Source organism: Pezoporus wallicus, unplaced genomic scaffold, assembly GCF_028554395.1.
Source record: "Pezoporus wallicus isolate ANWC-B61680 ecotype Strahan unplaced genomic scaffold, APGP_CSIRO_Pwel_v1 scaffold_3294, whole genome shotgun sequence".
In the NCBI taxonomy this organism is placed as follows: domain Eukaryota; kingdom Metazoa; phylum Chordata; class Aves; order Psittaciformes; family Psittacidae; genus Pezoporus; species Pezoporus wallicus.
In genome coordinates, this window is record NW_026635478.1 from 1,004,219 (window position 1) to 1,024,697 (window position 20,479).

Genomic DNA, 20,479 nt, shown 5'->3' on the forward strand with positions numbered 1-20,479 from the left:
CCAAGTGCCAGGCAGAGCTCTTGGTGCCACCTGCATCTTCTCCCACCCATGAAACAGAAGAAAGATAGTGCAACTCCCTTGTCGGCTTCTGTTTCTGTTGTCAGACTTGCTCTACTGCATAGATTCACATTATTAATAATGGGCTCCCTGGAGCACAGACATCCAGAAATTAAGCTTTGATATACCCAGAAGGCCAAGAGTGCTGCCAAGAGTTGGCACCCGATTTAGACCCACAGTGACGAGGCTGAGTTTGAGATTTGGAGGTGATCTCCCCTGCCAAAGGTGGAGAGGTCTCTTGTCTCAGGGCATCTTTGTGCTGAGTGGCCCAAGCCTCCTTTATGCTGGATCCCAGATAGATAAAGGTCAGACCGGAGATGTTCAAGGTCAAGTTGAGATGTGCCAAAGAGCAAAACCATCTAACTTGTGCCAACAATGGTCTTGCTTGCTTGCACAAGCAAGGTGTACCTGAGGCTCACACTGTAAAAACCCTGCACTTAGCCTTTTGATTTGGAAAGTACTGCAGCTCCATGAACCTTTCAACAGCCAAAATAAATAAATCCCTTTCTTTAACGCAGCTGCCTCCAATTAAAACATGCTATGGTCTCCTTGCTTTCTCTGGCCATTTTTTCACTGCAAGACACAAGGGAAGTGCCACATGGACAGATATTGCTGGATTAGGTTTTGCCTCGCTGAATTTTTACGGATGGTTACCCTCAGAAAACAAACTATTAATAGGCTTGCGTCTGAACGCTCAGCCGCATGAGACTTCATCTGTTACATTCAGGCTGTGTTTTGATGGATTGCTATTCCATCAACTAAAAATCCTTTGGGCTATGAAGGATATAAAATAGCTGTATGACCATTTGCCTTAAAGATAATATTTAAAATATACATCACAGGAAAAAATTGAGTGGTCTGTTAAAGGAGTGGGAAAGAAATTACACCGTAGACAAAGAAATAGATACAATATTCTAGCTATATAAATGAATGTAAACCAGAAGTCTCTTGAGCTGCAATTTGCTTAAGTGATGCTAACACTACTACAGATTATTTAAATAGACTTTTCAGCCACTGTTACTACAGAGATTAAATTACAAGAAGCTATTTATGTAGTTTGTGGTGGGTAACTTACATGAAAAAAAAGGCCCCCTTCTTAATGGGAACAAATCCCAAACAATTTAGATTTTAGAAGTGATTTGAGAAGCTGTCTTGTAACCATTGCTCCTGCTCTAAATATCCACCTAAAAATTAGCCAGTAACTTTTACTTTCACTCTTATGCACACAAACAAAAAGTTTTGCTTGCAACATCAAAAGGAATCTCTTCTGCCTTTCCAGGTTTGTAGTGCAGCACAAACTGATCTAAATGAGGTAATTCATGATTTCAACTAACAAGCAAGACACTTTGATTTTGATTTGACTATCAGCTCTTAACTGGCATTCCGTATCTTCATAATTGGACAAAGAAAATTCAGCATTGTTTGTTGGAAACTTTGCAATGCAATTTTCCAATTAAATACAGTCTTTCTGCTAAATTTGGTATTTCTTTTTCCTACTGAAAGTGTATTTGTACATTTGTGCATACGCATATTGCTTAGCGGACATATTCAACTTCTATCTTTTCTTACTCTGTAAATATTTAACAGGAAAAAATCATGAATCAAAACCTCAAACTAAAATGCATAGAGGAAATTATAAGTCTTATTTTTTAAAAAAACAAATGATCATATAGGTGATTATTATATATATAAATTTTTTACTGCTCCTTTTCCTCAAAATCCTGCTTCAATTCTGCCCTTTGTATTTGTCACGTGTGAACAAGGCTAGGAGTGCCTGCAAAACTCATCAGTCTGGGAAATGACATTACCTGGGTCCATGTGACTCGAAACTGCAAGTAAACGAAATGGCTGCCAGACCTGGTTCTTCAGCAGAAGCAAGTCTCTAGGGGCTTCAAGATCCTCTGTGGGCTGAAAGTGGTCACACTCCTGCTGGCAGCTGGGAATGGCACACACAGCAAGGCACTCCCCTTCCTGGATTCCACACTGAAATTTGGCTGGAAGCATGAGCCACCTTTAGCTCCAGTGCGTGGGCCCTGCTCTGTTTGGGGAACCTGAGGGTGGTGTTCAAAGCTCACCAGGTCTCTGGGAGGAAATCCCTGTTGGGTACTTCCCCAGTGACACAGGTTGCTCTGTGCTCTTCCAAAGAGATAGGCTTCCCACCGGTGTCATCCAGCATTTAGTGTGGGATTTGCATGGGGAACCTGAAGTGCCATTTAAAGGCTTCCACCCCTACCACCCACCTGAAAGTACCTGCTTTTGTACACCCCTTGTGAACACCATGTGAAGGGAAAGCCTTTAAACTTGCACTTGTTTTAACCTCTTAGCAGAGCAAGGATCTGTTTTCTCTCTCACCCTCACTTGCCAGCAGAATAATAAGCCCCATAGAATTAGTAACTCAAAGGTTTCACTCTGAATGCATCACAGCTGTGGAAAATATATACCCCAGCTTCCTGGGCTGATGACTTCCAACTGTATCCAAAATAATTGTCCCTGTAATTCCCACTCAAGACTGCTTCCCAGCACCAACCTTAGCAGGAAACATCCCCAAAATTGAAGCCTGAGCTTATATGACATAAAAGTGCAAGGTGGTGAGCAGCTCAGTGTTTTCAGCGTGCCGTCAAGGAGCCAGGTGGGCAAAGCATGCTGGAGTCAGTAGTACAGGACAGGTTGGGCAGGAAAGGACAGGGCCTCCTCCCTCTCCCTTCCAGCTTTCTTAAATGGTCTAGGATGTCCCTGCCTGCCAAATAGTTCTCTTGCTGTAGCTAGAAATGGTTATGAAATGATAACTCTGATGCAGGCTCTTTAGTGTGATGCTGGTGTTGCCTCTCATCTATGTCATCTGATGAAGAGATGTTTTGCCAAACAGCTACAGTGGATTCATTAACTGCTTTCAACACCACAGCTAATACCAAGTCTCAAGAGCATTGAATAGTGTTGTTTGTACTCACCTACAGCACAAGTCCTCTGTCTGCAAGACAGCCTCTGCCTGCTCCAGACCTAGACAGCCAGGGCGATTCTGGGGTCTTAAGGTCAAAATCTGGAGGCTTTGTGAGCGGTGTGCTGCCAATGGATCCTCTTGATGGAACCTGCTCTTAGTATTTTAAGGCTGTGTTGTGCTGACCCAGGCTGTCGGTCAGCTACTAGGGTCTTGATAAATACTCTGCTGGTAGTCATCCCCAGTGATGGGGACTGGGCAGGATGTCCTGCTGTGCATCACTGCCGGCTCAGCACATGTGACTGGTGGTGCAGCTGCCATAGGATCTGTGCTGCAGAGCTGTATTGCACACCTCAGTATTGACCTGTTGTGACTGGGACCTTCACATAGGGAGATGGCCTCCTGAAGCTCCTTTCTTTGTCATTCTTCACCCTGTCTCATGTCCAATTTTGGCTGTATCAGAGAGGTACAGCCGTGGGCAGCAGCAAGGAAGGATGCAATGCCCTGTTGAGGGAAAGGCTCCGTGCCATTGCGCAGGGCTGAGCGAGCGTGCTGTCAGCACAGCGATAGCCTGGAGGCAGCTACAGCAGAAAGGCTGCCCTGGACTGCAGGGCTGTAGAAAGCTATTGGTAAAGGCACAATTTGAAAATAAAAATGAGTTTCAGCACTTTTCTCCTCCTGGAAAAGATACTTGTCTTCTTAATGAGATGGTTCCCATGTCAGAACGTTGCCTCTTCTAAAACTCACGTTTAGTGCAAGGGGAATATTCCTGTCAATGCTTCAGTTGCACTTGGCTGAAGACACCATCTGCTGTGACACTCAGCCAGCTTGGCTTAAAATGTCATTTAGACCGGAAAGCAACTGAGCCTGGATGCTGAGGCAGATGTCATGAGCAAAGGTGAACCTCCATAAGTGAATGAAGTTGCTCATAAAAAGACTGAATCGCAGAAGCATTTACAGAGAGCCCTGTGGAAGACCACTGATTTTTCTGCGTATGTTTTATGTCCTGTAAATGCCTTATGCAGTCTACCTTGGAGAGGCAATATTACAAGAGATGTAAGTGAAATTCTGTGTTTAAAACCCAGCATTTGTTGTTCCTGCTGATTAAAGCAGGATGAGCGGGTTTCTGTCCTTTCCAGAAATGGGATTGCTGTTACTTTCCAAACCAAGCTACCGAGCCCTAGGCTTGCTTCAGCCCAGCAGGGGAGGAGGATGAGCCCAGTTTTTTGCTCTTCTGTGCAGTATTGCTGCACACAAAGCTGTTTACTCCCTCAGTACTTCTGTTCCAGCTGACAAAATGACAAACCAGCTCTGAAGCTTCTCTCTTCAGTACAGGAGGTGTAGGAAGAGTTACCTCATCCCTGTCTGTCTCCTGAACAGAGGTTCATTCCCAACTGTACCTCCTGATGTGTGTTCACGCTGCAATCCAAAAAATCCACAGGATAAATAAAGAGGAATGAAATAGGTAGAAAGCACATTAAAAAGGCAGACTGAAACTAGTAAGAGTTAATTGCTCTACCCAGGCTTGTTCTCACAGGGCTTGTACAGATGAGTGTTAGTAATGAAGTTCTTCAGCAGCACTGAGGCAAACTTGTTCTTAAGGTCAAATAATCTAGCAAGGTGAAAATGTTGAAAGAGTCCTTTCCACGTCCGCTGCTCAGTATGGCTCAAATTGCTTTTCAGCCATGCCCGATGCTTTTGTCGCCTTAAATTAAATGTTATCCTTTTTTAATTAGGTAGGTTAGGAGATCTCAGTGCTACTTCCCTACCTCACTAATTTAAAGACTAATTTAAAGCAATTACAGCTAACAAACCCACCTTTAAGTAATGAATTAATGCAGAATTTGATTTAATAAGGGAGCACAGGGGCAGCCCCTGGGAGGAGAGGCTGGGGCTGCCTCATGCGGGATGCAGCTGGTTCCAACTGACCCACCACAGGGCACAGCTGAGCCCTGCAGACAAGATGGCGGCGCCTCTGGGAAAGAGTGCTTAAGGAAGAACAGAACCACCACGCACTAGATTTTTTTGCCTCTGTTTCTCACTGCGCAAATGCATTTAACTGGCAATAAATGAAAGTCTCTTTTGCTCATTATGGTAACTGGCAAGCAGTCTCCACACTGTTATCTCTGCCCACGAGCTTTCTATTTTCTTCCCCATCCAGTTGAGGTGGTGGCCTAAGCGAGGGGCTGGGCAGGCATCCCACCTCCATCAGCTGTCTATAGATTAGGTTATCAGATATGGGAGGCCTTGCGGAAAGGGTAGGTCTGCTAAAAAATACCAGCAGGCTAGAATAGGAACCAACCAACTGCAAGAAAAGAGTCACAGCCCCAGAGAGCACTCAAATGTGAACTTGCAACTGCACAATTTTGAAAATAGGTTCTGGTACATTGTACTTGTCCACCTCCCCAAAAAAATGACTTTCACAACTTTCAAGGACCTTTAAAGTCTTGTCCCAAGGCAAACAGCTGTTGTGGTTTAAACCTTGTCATCAAGTTAGCCATGCAGTCCACACCCTCTCCTCCCCCGCTCCTGGAGGGACAGGGAGGAGAATCGAAAGAATGTAACTCCCACGGGTTGAGATAAGAACAGTCCAGTAACTAACGTATAACACAAACCACTGCTGCTACCACCAATAATAATAATGATAAGGGAAATAACAAGGGAAGAGAATATGATACCACCTGCTGTCCGAGCACGACCAAGCAGTGAGTGCCCTTCCGGGTCACTCCCAGTTACATGCCAGAATGACATGCTGTGGTATGGAATACCTCTTTGGTCAGTTTGGGTCAGGTGTGTTGTCTCTGCTTCCTCCCGGCTTCGCCTCCTCCCTGGCAGAGCATGAGGCTCAGAAAGTCCTTGGTCAGACTAAAACATTTGAGGAGTAACTAAAAACATCGGGGTTATCAGTGCTGTTCCCAGGCCGAAAGTCAAAAACACAGCACTGTACCAGCTACTAAGAAGAAGAAAAAATGACTGCTACTGCTGAACCCAGGACAATAGCCTATTCCCAAACCTTTGTGAGACTAACTACTAATGAATCTCAGTAACACAGAAGCAATCAAAACAGGTATTCGTGACAGGGGGCCTTCTGCATATGGCCAAGTTCCTTTAAGGGGTGAGATGTCACTTGATTACTATAACCTTAAAAGTTTTTGTATTATGACTGATATCATATTGTAATACAGCAATGAATGCTGTACATGTACTTTGTACTCATGTACAAAGATTTTATGAATAAAAACTATAATCCTTGATTGGCTGTATTATTCTAACTTGTCTTATAAATATTTAAAGAGATGACTTCCTAAAACAGTACATGAATAGTACATTATTTGCCATGCAGAAACTATAATAGAATAAATGTTAAATAGGAGAATCCTGTATTTCAAGTTTATATTTTTATTCTGTTGAATGGTACAAATGTGAGGAGTGACTCACAGGAATGGTTCTCATGCTATAAAGTGTTTGGGAGCTGCTTATGTGAAGACAGGAGCCACTGACAATACGACAAAAGCCCGATATCTTGATGAGATTAAGACTTACCATGTATTCTGTCCTCTACCTCTTCCAAATATTTTCCCACTCATTTCCCCCTCAATTCAATATGCTAAATTAAAGCTGTTGTAGAAGGCTTTTATTCTGAATAAAACCAGTGAAAATACAATTTATGCTGAAAGCCAAAGCTAAGGCAAGTCACATTTTTTGCTGTTATTTGCTAGCCACTGTAGGTGGGACCCACTCTTGTATCTTCTTGCGAGTAGTGGAGTAAGGTACGTACTGTCCGGGAGTGCCACTCAGATTGAATTTATGGTTCTCCCAGATAAATTTCCGAGAAACTGGTGGATGAGTAGTTGGAGGGTCATCCGTCATTGAGTGAAGCCAGCGATGCCTTAAGAGGAAAAAGACACACTGTCATTAAGGAACCTTACATGACCTGTAACAAGCCTTCCTCCCAAGGGTCCTCCTCTGAAGACACTAAGGATTTATTTGGGGAGTTAGTGGTAGCATAACTTTAATCCACTAGGACTTTGAATGAGGGTATGGGATGCTGATTTAAAGTAATTACACAAACATAACTGAGAGTTCTGCTCCTAAGCAACTGAAAGCACACCCAAGTTTGAATTTCCTGTTCCTCTGTATGCTCAGTATTTGAGCAGACTATTTGTTATCTGTTTGTATGGCCTTAACCAGCTAGCCAGGTCAAAATGACAAAACCACAAGGTCTTGTTTCATTGTGTTTTTTTTTTTTTTGTTGGGTTTTAGGTTTTTCGTTTGGTTACCAAAAGACTATGCTGCACAACAACTTCAGTACCAACTCCAAAGCATCCATGAAGCTACCACTTGGGATATGAATTAATGGTGCAGGTTCACCTACAACAATCAATCACCTAACTGTGTACTGAGTGCACAATGAGATGATTAATACCAATCAGGAATGGAGTAATTACCGAGTGATTATAGTGATTATCCTTTACCTAGGAACTAAATTCGAATCCTCCCTTGTGCAAACAACATTAATGATCAAGCAAAGTACTTTCCATAACAATTTACTGAAACACTATAGCAGGGATCAACTGAATTGGTTTCATCCCATTTCTATTACAGTGCCCAAAGCAACTTTCAAACCTGAGTAATTATCTGCCAGTTCTTCATTCTGCATGCACAGTTGACAGAAGTGAGGTTATGACTTTTTTTGCAAGCTTATGTATTTTTTACTGAGGTAGAATTAAAGAGGCTTCTGCTAATCAGCTTTTGTCAAAGACTCGACCTAAAAATAAGAAGTCTTCTATTTCAGTTATTATTAGAAAGCCTAAAAATTGCATCTTCAGCCTTTAGCAACAAATCTGGCACACTTCATTGATACAGCAAAACAAAACCTCAGTAAAAGTAGTGAGAAACAGACTGACAAGTATATTCTAAATCTGAAGAGCTTTACAGAAGGTTGATTATCTTTCCAGTCAAATAGTTACTAGACAATTCAGAAAAGCTAAAAATCACAACTTTGGATATAACTTTAGTACTAAATCTCACATGTTCATTTTCTAGAAGTTAAAAAAACAAAACCCCAAAACGAAAGCCACAAGTTATAAGACTAAGGACTGTCAGAAAACTGGCTTCAATACAAAACCACATGGAACTATAAAATCCTTTAAAGGTAAGAAAACCCAACTTGTTTACAGGTAAAGAAGGGCCTCCCATAGGAAAAATCATCCACTCAGGAGTTTGGAAGTTATACATATATCAAGTGGCAACATGAATGGATCCCTCTCTTCCTCCCCCCACTCTCCTTCATAAGTCTGGTATGATTTGAAGTACACATTTCCACTACTTCTATTATAAAAGATTTGGGGTAATGATTTCTGTCTGGAAGAAGGCACCCCCATAGCACTACAAATCATGATGTGGTCTGAGGATACAGGCTCAGGCCTTGCTCAATTTTAAACCTGGCATTACTGTGGGTGATGGGACAGAAATAGTTAACGAAATGGATCCAGGCGTTATTGCCCTGGTTGGGCTTAAGCCTTGGGAACAGTGAAGAAAACAATGACGTGTCAAGATCGGTTAGCAAAACAAAGCAGGCAGTTTGCAAGATAAATCAGGATGTGTAACTCAAAGACAGACCAAACTATGTAAATATCTGTAACCCTTAGTAGCTTTGCTGAAAAAGGATGACAAGGAAGTAAGAGAGTGGAAAGTTACTGCTTCGCACTTAGTGGACTATAAAAGGGATGCAAGACACAATAAAGGTCTTCAGATTTCACCAGAACTGGAGTCTGTCTTTGATACGCCACATATTACCAGCCTCTGAAATGCCCTGGCCACATTATACAAAGCTCTGACCTTAGGTGAACTCCCTCTCCCAGTTCATACCCATAAGAACTGTGTACTAGTGCGCTTCACAACACCTGAGATATCATGCCTCCTGTGAGGAGCATCAAAGTTGGCAGAAACAAGAGTTTCAGGGCTTAAGCCTGGTCACGATTCCCCTCAGAAGCCCAGCATGTTATTTACAAAACCATTTTAGTTTGCACAGAATCTGTTGTCTCAAACAAAAGCTCTCACTCTCCACTTAAGTAAAAATATGTAAAATCTGAAAACTTTATTTTGGGAAGACTTTCCCCTTGACAACCTTCCTCAAAGAGTCCTTTGAAGCTCTGATGTCTCACAGACTCTGTTCTCAGATGCTCAAGAAAAGCTTTTCATGCACTAGATTGAATAGCATGAATAAAGAGATTTGACATCTTGCAGATGGCCAGATTTCCATATAAATTCTCCCTATAAATCCATGCATGGAAAAAAAGGATTCAAAAGCAATTAATGACTTAAAACCTACAAAAAAAACCAGACAACTTACATAGAGCAAAGAAAATCAGGAGGATAGCAGAAGCTCTGAAGAGACTGAAGCAGCTTCCTGAACCACAGAGCAAAGTCACTATCAAGCAGACTGAGGCTAACAAAGTTGCTGGCCTTTTCCTTGGGTAGACAGATGACAGTACCGTCAAACCCTCTCAAGACTCCATGAGAATTTTCCCCCAAGTCTTAAACAAATATTTAAAAGCAAGGAAGTTTCCAACTGAAGCTACAAGGGAATGGAGCCAATTATATGATGTACAAGCTGTCAAACAAGAACTGATGCTACACAAACTCTGTAGCTATTACCATATGTGCATCTGCAAGGTTCAGGCACCATCTACGTTAAGTTCAGGATGTTTGCCAATTGGTTGGCATCCACTTTTTTCAACAAGTTAACCATGCTGCAGTAAGACACAAGGGAAGTGAAGATGTATGTTATGGTCAAAGAGCAGAGAAGAAGAGATGGAAAAAGGGTCAAGAAACATGGTTTTATTTGTTTGCACATGGGAGATTCACTTTGATTTCTCATTCATGCTGCCATAAGATACCATTGCATAGTAATGAGACAGCACCCCATTTACATGAAACCATATAGTAGCATTTAATCTAGTTATAAACCCAAAAAATGTACTATGAAGCTACTAAAAGGGCAGAAATTTTACACCCCTACTTTTCTGCTCAATCTTTTTGCTTGTTTTCCTTGGAGGCAGACTTTAAAAGCAGCAGCTTTACAGGAGATTAGCACATTTCTTTACATTTCTTAGTATATTGGCACTTGTAAGTCTGAGATGCTACATTCTTTCCTCCTTCAGCTGTCAGATTAACTAAAAAGGATGTAGGTTATTAAACCGAAGTTGAACATTAACTATTCCATGGTATGAAGTTAGCACCCCTGAGGCTTCTTCCAAATATGTCAGATTTGCACCATAAGGAATTAAACATCAAAGCAGAGGACAGACATTATACATAGGACAGTGCTGGCAAAATGAAGTGCCCCTGCAAAAGGAGGAAACTCTTCTCAAATTGTAGTTCTTCTTACACTGGGCATAACATATTGAAAGAGCAAATTATTTTTAACTCATTTGTTTACATAAACCAGTTGTCAATCTGTTCTTCAAAGTATCTGGCCAAAACACAAACCAACTTACATTAAACCAGATAAATGGTAAATGGATAGTGGGTGGAGAGCCATGAAAAGACTCTGAATACGATGCAAGAGAAGCACAGCTAGAATCTAGGATATCAACGCTTTACGTGCATGGACTTTGGACTCTCCAAAGGAAGCCTTACTTCACAGCATAATCCCACCAAAAGCGGAAAATTTGTTTCCAAGTTTCACGCTCCCCCCAGGCAGAATCAAACTGAACCTCCCAGAATCTTTGAAAAGAAAACACAGTCACAAGGAGTTAAATAACACAACTAAATCAGAATGAACCACAAGCCTACATACTCTTGTATGGCAATATTTTTTTAAAAAGCAAGTCTCGATTCTCTATATAGTAGACATATGTCAAAACAACTCTTCTGATTTCCTTCAGACTGTGATTTCAGTACATCCGTTGTTAGAAGACATTACGTCAATTATTTCAGGATGCTGAAAATACTCAGTGGTTCCTAAAACTGCTACTACAGTATGTTATTACATGAGATGTTTTTTTCTTGCTGCTTTTTCCTTTTCTCTAGTATCTGAAAAAAAAAGGTAAAGGGTAGTTAAATGAATTCTCATTTTATTTTCCCAGACAGTTGTTTTTAGAACTTTTCAATACTCCAAAATGCTTTGCTTTTTCCCAATTCATCACACATGGTAAGGTTCACCTGACTGTATTTCAACAATCATTCATATTCTGTAAGCCTGAAAGTACACAACTGTCCACAAAACTATTCTTCAGGATGCACAGAAGATGCACAGAAGAAAGGGAGTGTTTTTCCTGCATATCTGCTAGTGTTTTCTATTCCTCCCAAGAAAATAGTGTAATCAGTAAGATAATCTGTAGTGTGATCCTACATACAGTACGATTTTTAGAAAAGCACTGCAAAATCATTACAAACTAGTTAGCATTACTATTTAAAAAGAAAAATCAGAAATCTCTATGTTAGCTCTGGTCAGTTTCTTTAAAAGTGCCATCTTTAGGCATGACAGTTCCAAAATAGTTTCTGAAAGTAACACCAGCCTAAAAGTAAAACCTGCTTCCACCCGCAGAGGGTACAACAATATACCCACAAAATGCTCTGCTTAGCTGAATTAACTAAAACCCGGCGTGAAAAATCAGCATTTAGAAGAAGTATTCAGATCACAACCCAGCTGTTACAACAGTACTTTATATGCTTCCCAGCTGACCAAAGGATGCTAAGCTTTTCAACTGTTGAAGGCAGGCCTAGTGTTTTAAGAGAGAAACATTTTTTGCAACTGACAGGACAGGTACTATTATACTAGAGACCAAATTCATCTCTGTTTTAATAGAAGTAATTTCACACAACCTAATTTCTTTCTAAGACATTTCTGGGTCCAGTAAACCCATTCAATTCCCTCTGTATCTGCACAACCCCAATGTTGACATGGACAGAAACTTGTACAATACATGAACAATACATAGTCTCAGTTCAGAAGTTTATGCCACTTCAAAAATTTAAGATGGTGTACCATCAGACGAAAAATAAATAAGAGTCTTAAAAACTAGCGTTTATTCCCACTCAAAATATTTCTATTTTTAAAGATGTATCTAAATAGTATAGAATTAAATGCCAGTGATTTAGATGTGTCACAAAGCTAGGACTCCTACGTAAGAATAAACATCTAGGGTTGCCATGGGACATACAAAAAAGTACCCCCAAAACTGAACAGTACGGCACAACTAAGTTTCCTGAGAAAATACCTCAGGAGACACGACTGTTTACCCTTTTGTGCCTCACTGCACTGACCAGTCTTGAAAATAACTAAATTTTTACTGTTTCTTCCAGGGTAATTTTTCCCACATTGACAGAAAAACAAGTTTTTCTACCTCACTAATTTATGTGATTTAAACAAGCTACTTGATCTTAGAAACATCACTTTGATACTCAGAAAGAAACCCTTTACTAAGGTTTTTAAGCACACAATAAACAACACATAAGCACAAGCAAAGAAAAAAACAACAAAAAAGTGTCATTCAAAATAAGGAACATCTTGAAAATTAGCACAATCTAATAGTGCAAGGATAAAAACAACAATTATTATGCAGGTAACAAGGAACAGCTCAGCACTGGCATGAACATGCTGGTTTTGGAGATTCTGATGCGACTTCTAAAAAACAATGCCATTAAGCTCTTACTGGAGAAGACAGAAAAAAGCATTCACTGTATTAAATCTAATTTTAATGCTGGGAGAATTCGAAGCAAAACTGACTACCTAGACAATCTACCCACACGTTTCTCAAATGTTCTAACGACAGCCACAATTTAGGAGCTTACATAATTAATCTCAGCCTTGCACAGAACATCTGTCACAGGAACAATAAAAGCCAGCATTCACCAATGCTCAGTCTACCCAAGCACCTCTAATTTCATACCATCTTTCACTGCTTTGTGGCTGAAGTGCTGTTTATACTCCCCAAGAATCAGGTGGCAATTGGCTTTGCTAGCATATACTGTTATTTTATTTGGGATGTGTTTTTCCTGAGTTATTTAGGAAGACAAAAATGTACTAACAGCCGTGTGGCCAGAGATCTTCTGGAACTCGAGGTTGTACTTATTACTAAAAGGCATGAACAGAAAATAAAACCTGAAGAAAAAATACAGTCAAGTAGTAGTCAACATACTGAGCTGAGTACCCTGGCCCTTTGCTGTTCATCATCTTGTAGAGTATCAAGGTATATCCACTGAAACAATTATGCTGTTAATGGCTGTAGAATAGGGAATGTTGTTCCATTACTGCCTTACCTTCTTTGGGTTCTTGGCTAGAATGGATAATTTAAGCTATTTTTTTCTCCCTCAGGCTGCTCAATGTTATTGTATGCTTTGCCAAACCATTAAGACAGAATCACAATAAGGAAAATTGGAAGACTGGCTTCACCTGCTCAATCTGGCTGGCAAAATCTTCTTCTCATTCCAAGAAGCAGTGAGTGTGACAGTTAAGACAGTGGGCAATATAACATTATGAATGGGGATTAAAATTAAAAGTAACTAGTCTCAAATCTTCTGGCCATATATAAGACAGCTGCACCCAAGAAAACTTTATAATTAATTTTTTTAACTTTCTGTTTTGTAATACAAGAAAATATACAGGCAATCGTGGTGTCTGGCCACATTATTAAGCTAAATGGTTTACCATTCAGGCGGCACCATGCTTCCATCAACTTCCCAAAATGTATTTTTGCCATTCATTTCATCAGTATAGATGACCCATCTGTGGCGACCTTAAATAAACAAACAGGAATATTTTATCAGCTTGAAAAACCAAACTGTTTTCATATAAAGAAGAGAACAAGGAAAAGTATTTTCACAAAAAGTATCTACCATTATGGGCACTTATTTTGAAGCCTCTACAGCTTTTATTTTTCTAAGTCTTCCATATATCCACTGTTACTGTATTTTGATATGGCTGTATTTAATGCCCTCATGAGGAAACAAGTATTAGCTATTTTATAAGTAATGGGAAATAGGAACTTAGAAAATTTTCAGGCAGAGAAACAGGTTTTTGGGAGGAGTCTTTTCCAAAAGGACATTGCCATTAGTAGCTGAAGATTAAACTAAGTTTCAGCCATATAAAACTACCAAGCAATGTTTACCAGCAGCTGCTTTCCCCAGGTACCCTACAAGTTAACGTACAGCAGGCAGAGCTTGGCCTACCAAGCGTGTCAATTGCTTACACATCACCTTCCACCTTTGTTGTTTTAGGTGCTACGTTTTTAAGTACTCTACAAATGTTATTGAAAATCGAATTACTTAAAGTAACAGGAAGTTTAAACTAATCTGTGTCTCTTTGCCATGAAATGCTCACACAAGTAAGCATAGCCGCAAGGCAGTTTTAAAGGCATTTCTCTCTCTTCACACACCTTTTAAGCTACCAGCTTTTAGGTCAGGGACCAAATTCAGCCCTCAATTACATTATTGTATAGGCATACCTATATGGAAAGCATCTGACTGGCTTACATTTGTCCTATATTTCAGATTGACTATGTAGTCAAAGGAACTAAGAGAAGCAACAGAGAGACAGAAGATGTCAAAGCATTTCTTGCCCCCTCTTTAAGACTCACACAAGTCAAGTGTGAGGAAGTCAGGCAGACAGCATGTTTTATTTCATTAACAGAAACTACACAAGCTATACAAAGGTGGACAGTCAGTCAGGAGGTATTCACACTAGCACACATACCAAAGAAGTTTCTTTTGTCTTCATAGTATCTGTTTCCGTATTTGTCAGTTCCTACCAGTGTACCAGTCTTCAAATCATTGACCCTGTGAATTCCCAAAACACTTTCAATTGACATCATGTTAGTATTAGGTTGTGATAGAGGTTTCTTAGGGGTTGGTAGAAATCTGTAATGAAAACTCTTAAACATATATATATATATATATATATATAAAGGTACTCAAAAAAACTATGCAAGCTTATGGATGGCAAAACATAATCACCAACTCTGCAACTAATGCCAGCATGACTTTACTGTGCACTCCACTGACAGGATAATAAAAGTTATACAAAAAGGCCTTTGGGGGTTATTATTTATTTAAAAGCTCTTCATAGTGGAAGACCAAGCTACTCTGCAATATACACAATGTAACACCCACAAAACCTTAAATGCTGTGGAAGGGAGTCCCAGAGACACGTTAAATACATTTGGTTGAAGATGTTACCATCCTTCTCAACTACTTGTTACAAGCATTTCAGCTTGAATTGCCGTGGAAAAGTGGTCAGCACTAAGGCACATTGAGAGATCTCACATGTCCATGTGGCATTAACCGCCAGGAGAGAGAGGAACAGTAGTATTTTAAGTCATCGTGGCTGCTTGCCAAGGAAATGCACACTAAACCCTAAATTACAACTGTTACTTTCTAGCTTTTGTACAACTATGAAAGACGTAAGCATTTAGAGAAAAGCAGAGAAATTCAGACTAAAACCCTTGTAGAGAAAGTCTCCTGACTTGGGTAGATCATTTCTCCAAGTAATTACTTCTAAAACACATCAGTTTTTGCAAGATTCACCTTGATCACTCTTCCTGTAAGCACCAAGTCTATTCCTTGAACTGGGATGAAAGATTCAATGGCCTGAAAGATGAAAGGGGGGCAGTGACTATGTTTGTGGTCGGTACCGTTATGAGGATCAGGTGTGATTTTCCACCTAGCATTACTCTCTTCTAACTTCAGTCTTCTCAACGGAAAAAAAGAGAGCACTGCCTCCAGTCTTGTCTGTTCTCTCTTCCTTCATGGTAGAAAGGTGTTTGCACAACCTGTGATCTTTGACTCACATAAGCTCCCTGACAAGACATTCCTTAAGATGTGCTTAGGAAGAGGCACTCTAGTGAAACCTAATACTCAAACTCTTCTACACTTTTATTTTCTCAGCTCCATTTCTTCTTGAGAACTGCCAGTGTAATAGCTACTGCCTGAAAAGGGAAACAAAGTGGAGAAAACAACTTAGGGAGGACAACAGAAAACAATAATAGTAAAACAGTAGCCAGGGAAATTGTATATTGTCTTAACTGATACTGCTTAACAGCTTGAAAAAACATTGTGCAAGAGGAAGGTCTCCCTGAGCTGCTTTCTACCGTGGAGACAGAAAAGTCAGAAGCTGTTTGTCATCACAGGCAGCAGGAATACAAAGTTGAGATGTCCCAAAAGACAAGCTGACTTCAGAAATACTGTACCACAAACAAATGAAAAAAAAATGATTTAAAATGTATAATAACTGTAAAGGGACTAATACACTGACAGGAAGAAAACAACATGCTCAGCTGAAAGAAGAAATAGAATTGATCCAAGGTTTCTAGTGAAGTTCCACAAAGAATGTTGATGTTAGTAGCCTTACTTAACACTTTACAAGGTTCCTGGCCAAAACAAAACCAAATCAGAAACCCCATCCCCCAGAAAGCACAGGAGTCTGACAGATTATGATACTACCAGACAGAGAAGGTTACACTGTTGTATAGGAGGTACGGTACTGTCTTCAGGGCTGGACTGGTATCACCAGCATGGAACTCAATGGTACGATGGTCACAGCACTGGTATGAAGGTGATGCACCTGGAGACTATTAAGATCTGCAGCACTATGTGCATAATGCAAGGAGAACATCTGGATATCACAAGGGAATAACAAGCTGTCAATGGGGTGACACTGAGTGGAAAAAAAAACAAAGCTGACCCTAGGCTGTACCAGGTGAACTGAGCTGTCCCCAGTGAACAAAACTAGTATTAAAGCCACTGCATGAAAATACTGAGTAAGGCCTGATCAGCAACTGTGTAAAATGTTATGTTTAACTGTTCAAAACTGATCAATTTAATCTGCAAGGAAAGAGGGTTATTATGACGACTGGAATAAAAGGCATCAGGAGGGCTCAGAAATCTTGCCTTGTCTATTCTAGTGTAAGACAGACCTTGATATATAGCAGAGAACCTCACCTTGCATATCCTCCCTATCCTGTACTCTTTCTTGACTTCCCAGTGATTAAAACCAGGCTATTTTGGCTATGTGGTCAGGCCTACAACATTCACTGGATCCTGAAGAAATGTTTGATTACTTTTCCAAGGCCAGCTACAAAGATAACAGATTACTGACACTGCCAAATTTGGACCATGTAGCATTCAGACTTAGTAAATGCGTAGCTCCTCCTGTTTGGGAGGAGCTTCAAGAACAGCTATCACACTTCAAAACACAATTCAAAATACTATCCACAAGGTAGAGATGTGAGCAGGGAATAAAAATAGGATAAAGTTTAACGTGGAGGAGTGTGAAGTTCTGTGCTTGGGGGGCAAAGTACACAGAGACGGCTGGAAATAAAGGCTACAACTAATTCTGCAAGAAGATTCCACTGGAGCTAGAGGGCATCCAAAGCTGAGCACAGGTCAGTGGTGACAATCTGTTGCCAAAGAGGCAGATGTACAGTTTGAAGTGTTAAAGAGTTAAAGCTCATGAAGCAGGTGAGTTAATTCCTTGTTTTACACAGCAAGATTTCAGCAGCAGCACATGCACAGAAACACAGAAGGTGGCTGCAGCAGCGCTGAGCGTCAGCACGGTGAACACGACTGTGGCAACAAGGCTAAGAAGAGCTTAGGCTGGACTGCTGGAGGCTGAGAGACGAAACCTGCCAGGGCAGTACTGACAGCGCAGCATCGAGGAACCCACCAAGCTGCCTAAAGATGAGAGGACAACGGCCGGGGCCTGGCTGGAGAACGCTCTGACCGCAGTATCCAAGGCCGACAACTGCTGAGGGCTGCGAACCGCGCCGCACCGCCCCAGCGCACCGCCCCAGCACACCGCCGCTCGGACCGCAAGGTGCGCCGCGGCCTCCGCCTGCGGCCTGCCCAGCGCCGCGCACCGACCGGAGCAAGCAAAGCCCGCCGCCCGCCACGGCGCCGCGGTGACGGCCCCTCACCCCCGCCACTTCGTGAGGGGCAGGGCGCTCGCCGCCCGCCCATGCACCCGTCAAGGTGACCCCGCAGTGCGGCGACGTGCGGCCCCCCGCCGCCTGTGCCGGACGCTGGGCGCCCCGTTACCTCAGCAGCTGCCATATGGCACCGCGGACGCCCCCGTGGCCGCCGAGGTGCTTCATCGCCCTCTTCATCAGCTGCACGTACTCCGCCATCTTGGAGCGGTGCCGCCCGCTCCCGGCGCCCCAGCCGTTCCGGCCTGGGGCTGCCCCGCCTCCCGCCGGGACAGCACCAACTCCTCCTTCGGGCGCCGGAGCGCGGAGCGCACGGTGGAGGAGCTGTGTCGCCGTCCCTCATTTGTTTGGTGGTTGCTGACGCTCCCTGGTGAGGCTGCGGCGGTTGGACGCAGCCTCTGAGGCTGTCGGAGTCTGCGTCTGGCTTGCAGCAGGCCCGCCGTGGCTCTCCCTGGCCTGCCCTGAGACCGCGCGAGGAGGGAGATACACTGTCCTCCAGGCAGCTCGGTGCTGTCCCGCCGTGCTGCCGAGCGCATTACTCCTCATCCTGCCTCAGCCCCGCATCCTGCCTCAGCCCTGCAAGCAGCTCTTCAGCCATCCCCTGCTGCTCTGATCCACTCCAATGAGGAAGATGGCACCACCGTCCTTATTAGCTGTCCTGCAAGCGGTTGTAGGCTGCCATTAGATTTCCCTCTCCACCTCTTCTCCAGGCTGTAGGTTCAGAACTCCCTCAAAACCCATCCTCACAAATAACATGTGTCCTTGGCTGCTGACCGTTACAAAAACCTTCAGCTGTAGTTGGATCTCACCGCCCTGCTTGAGCAGCACCCTGGTATCCCAGGTACTGCCTCCCCAGGCACAGGCATGACAGTTCCCCAGGGCGGGCAGACCACACTTTTCCCAGTACATCTATCATGTGTATTTGTGAAAACCAAGAAACAACCAGCAGCAAGATCGTTTTTCTGGCCTTTGCTAAGGCTGCCGAAGGGTATTTTTTGATGAAGATGCTGAGATTTGTACCTCCAATCTGCATAGTCTAAATCCATAGAAAAGCGTACTGGCAGCTGCTCATGTGAAAATCAAGAGACAAATTCAGGATATGGACTCCCTCACCTTTTGTTTTGTTTTGAATAAAAATGTCTACTGTCTATCCTTTTTTTCACACAGGTCACAACACAAGTTCTGAAAGTGGCAGTGAGGAGTCCAAGATTGCCTAGACCAAAAAACAGGAGGTAGGGGAGGTGACATCTCACCCCATGCAAACTGTGGGTGACGGTCCCTGGCTTTTCGTAACTCTGGGAGGCTATTTAGGAATATGTATCTCTTACCCACCTTTCCATCTACATCTTGTCCCACTGCCTTCTGGTTCTGCAGCAGCAGGAAGAAATATTTTTGATTGCCTTGCTGGGGACATTGGGAGTACTTTACCGCTGTTACTGCAAGGCTAGGCTGGCAGGGTGCGGAAACTACTTCACTGACCTTCACAAGGGCTAAAAATAGATCCACGTTACCTTGTCAGAGCAGGCAGGACTCGGAAGAACACTTGGTGAACACAGCTTCAGTGCTGTAGCCAGCACTGGCTGCTCAGTGGAGCCCAGCTGTCTGAAGAGGCCAAGCAGCTGGGCGCCGATACTATGGGAAACTGGGGATTTGGGAAGGGACAAAGCAGGAGCTGAAGTGAAATATTAAGTAGGTGGTGCTAAAACTGAAAGGAAAATGAGACTGTGAAAAAGGTCTGCCAGCCAAGGTCACAGTGTGGAAATATAATACCCATGTTAATGTAAAGTCCGGTGTCTTAAGTTTCCCGTTCAACACTTTTTAAACACAAGCAGTTTTGTGTTCAGACAGAAAACACAAGCCCTGCTAATTTGGTGTGCTGTGCTGTAACCACGGCATCTGTTTTGTGGCAAGTCTCAGGCTTCAGTACACTTGTGGCAGGTTATTTATGTTTTCTCCATTAAAACTCTTAGAAAATTTACTAAATATATTAAAATACACTCAGGTAATTGTACATTAGCAAGCAGAAAGCCAGGAATATTTGCAGTCAGAATTCCCTTGTTCTGTTGTCCATAACTTTATATATAGAAACCATTATTTTGATATAAATTATTGACAATGGAGTGTAAAATATGACAGAATTAAGTCAATTAAGTCAGCCAGCTTTTGAAGCATTGGATAGGTTCAGCTCTTGAACCTGTTTCTAAGACTGTTGTTTCTGTAACTGGGGTAATTTTCATTGACTGAGAGTACAATTCCATGAACATTTTCTCTGCTGGCCATTAAATAATATTTTTTTTTTTCTTCCCAAGAGTGAAAATGATCTGGATCACTTCATTGATACTCATAGCACCATGGTTCTTAGACTGAGACTACTGTGGAGAATGGGGCATTATGACACAAAGCTGGAAGAAGGGAACTTCTTAATGTGACAGTGAACCTACAGAAGGTTTTGTTGAAATTCATTCTTAGTAGCAGGAACATTTTACAGCATCTTCAAATTATAGTTTGATATTTCTTTGTACTATTTTTCTCTATTAATTGGGTCAAATGAGATTTCCAC

At 42.1% G+C, this 20,479-nt stretch overlaps 1 protein-coding gene across 1 annotated transcript; it reads right to left on the reverse strand.

Annotated features, from left to right (window-relative positions):
• Positions 1 to 6,611: 6,611 nt before the first annotated feature.
• On the reverse strand, positions 6,612 to 18,188 carry NDUFA12 (NADH:ubiquinone oxidoreductase subunit A12). Its single transcript, XM_057424784.1, has 4 exons — positions 18,032 to 18,188; positions 14,694 to 14,776; positions 13,650 to 13,737; positions 6,612 to 6,881 (listed from the first exon to the last, which is right to left on the reverse strand). The coding sequence occupies exons 1-4, from the start codon at positions 18,118 to 18,120 to the stop codon at positions 6,701 to 6,703; spliced, it is 441 nt and encodes a 146-aa protein (XP_057280767.1). The 5' UTR covers positions 18,121 to 18,188; the 3' UTR covers positions 6,612 to 6,700.
• Between the last annotated feature and the right edge of the window lie 2,291 nt (positions 18,189 to 20,479).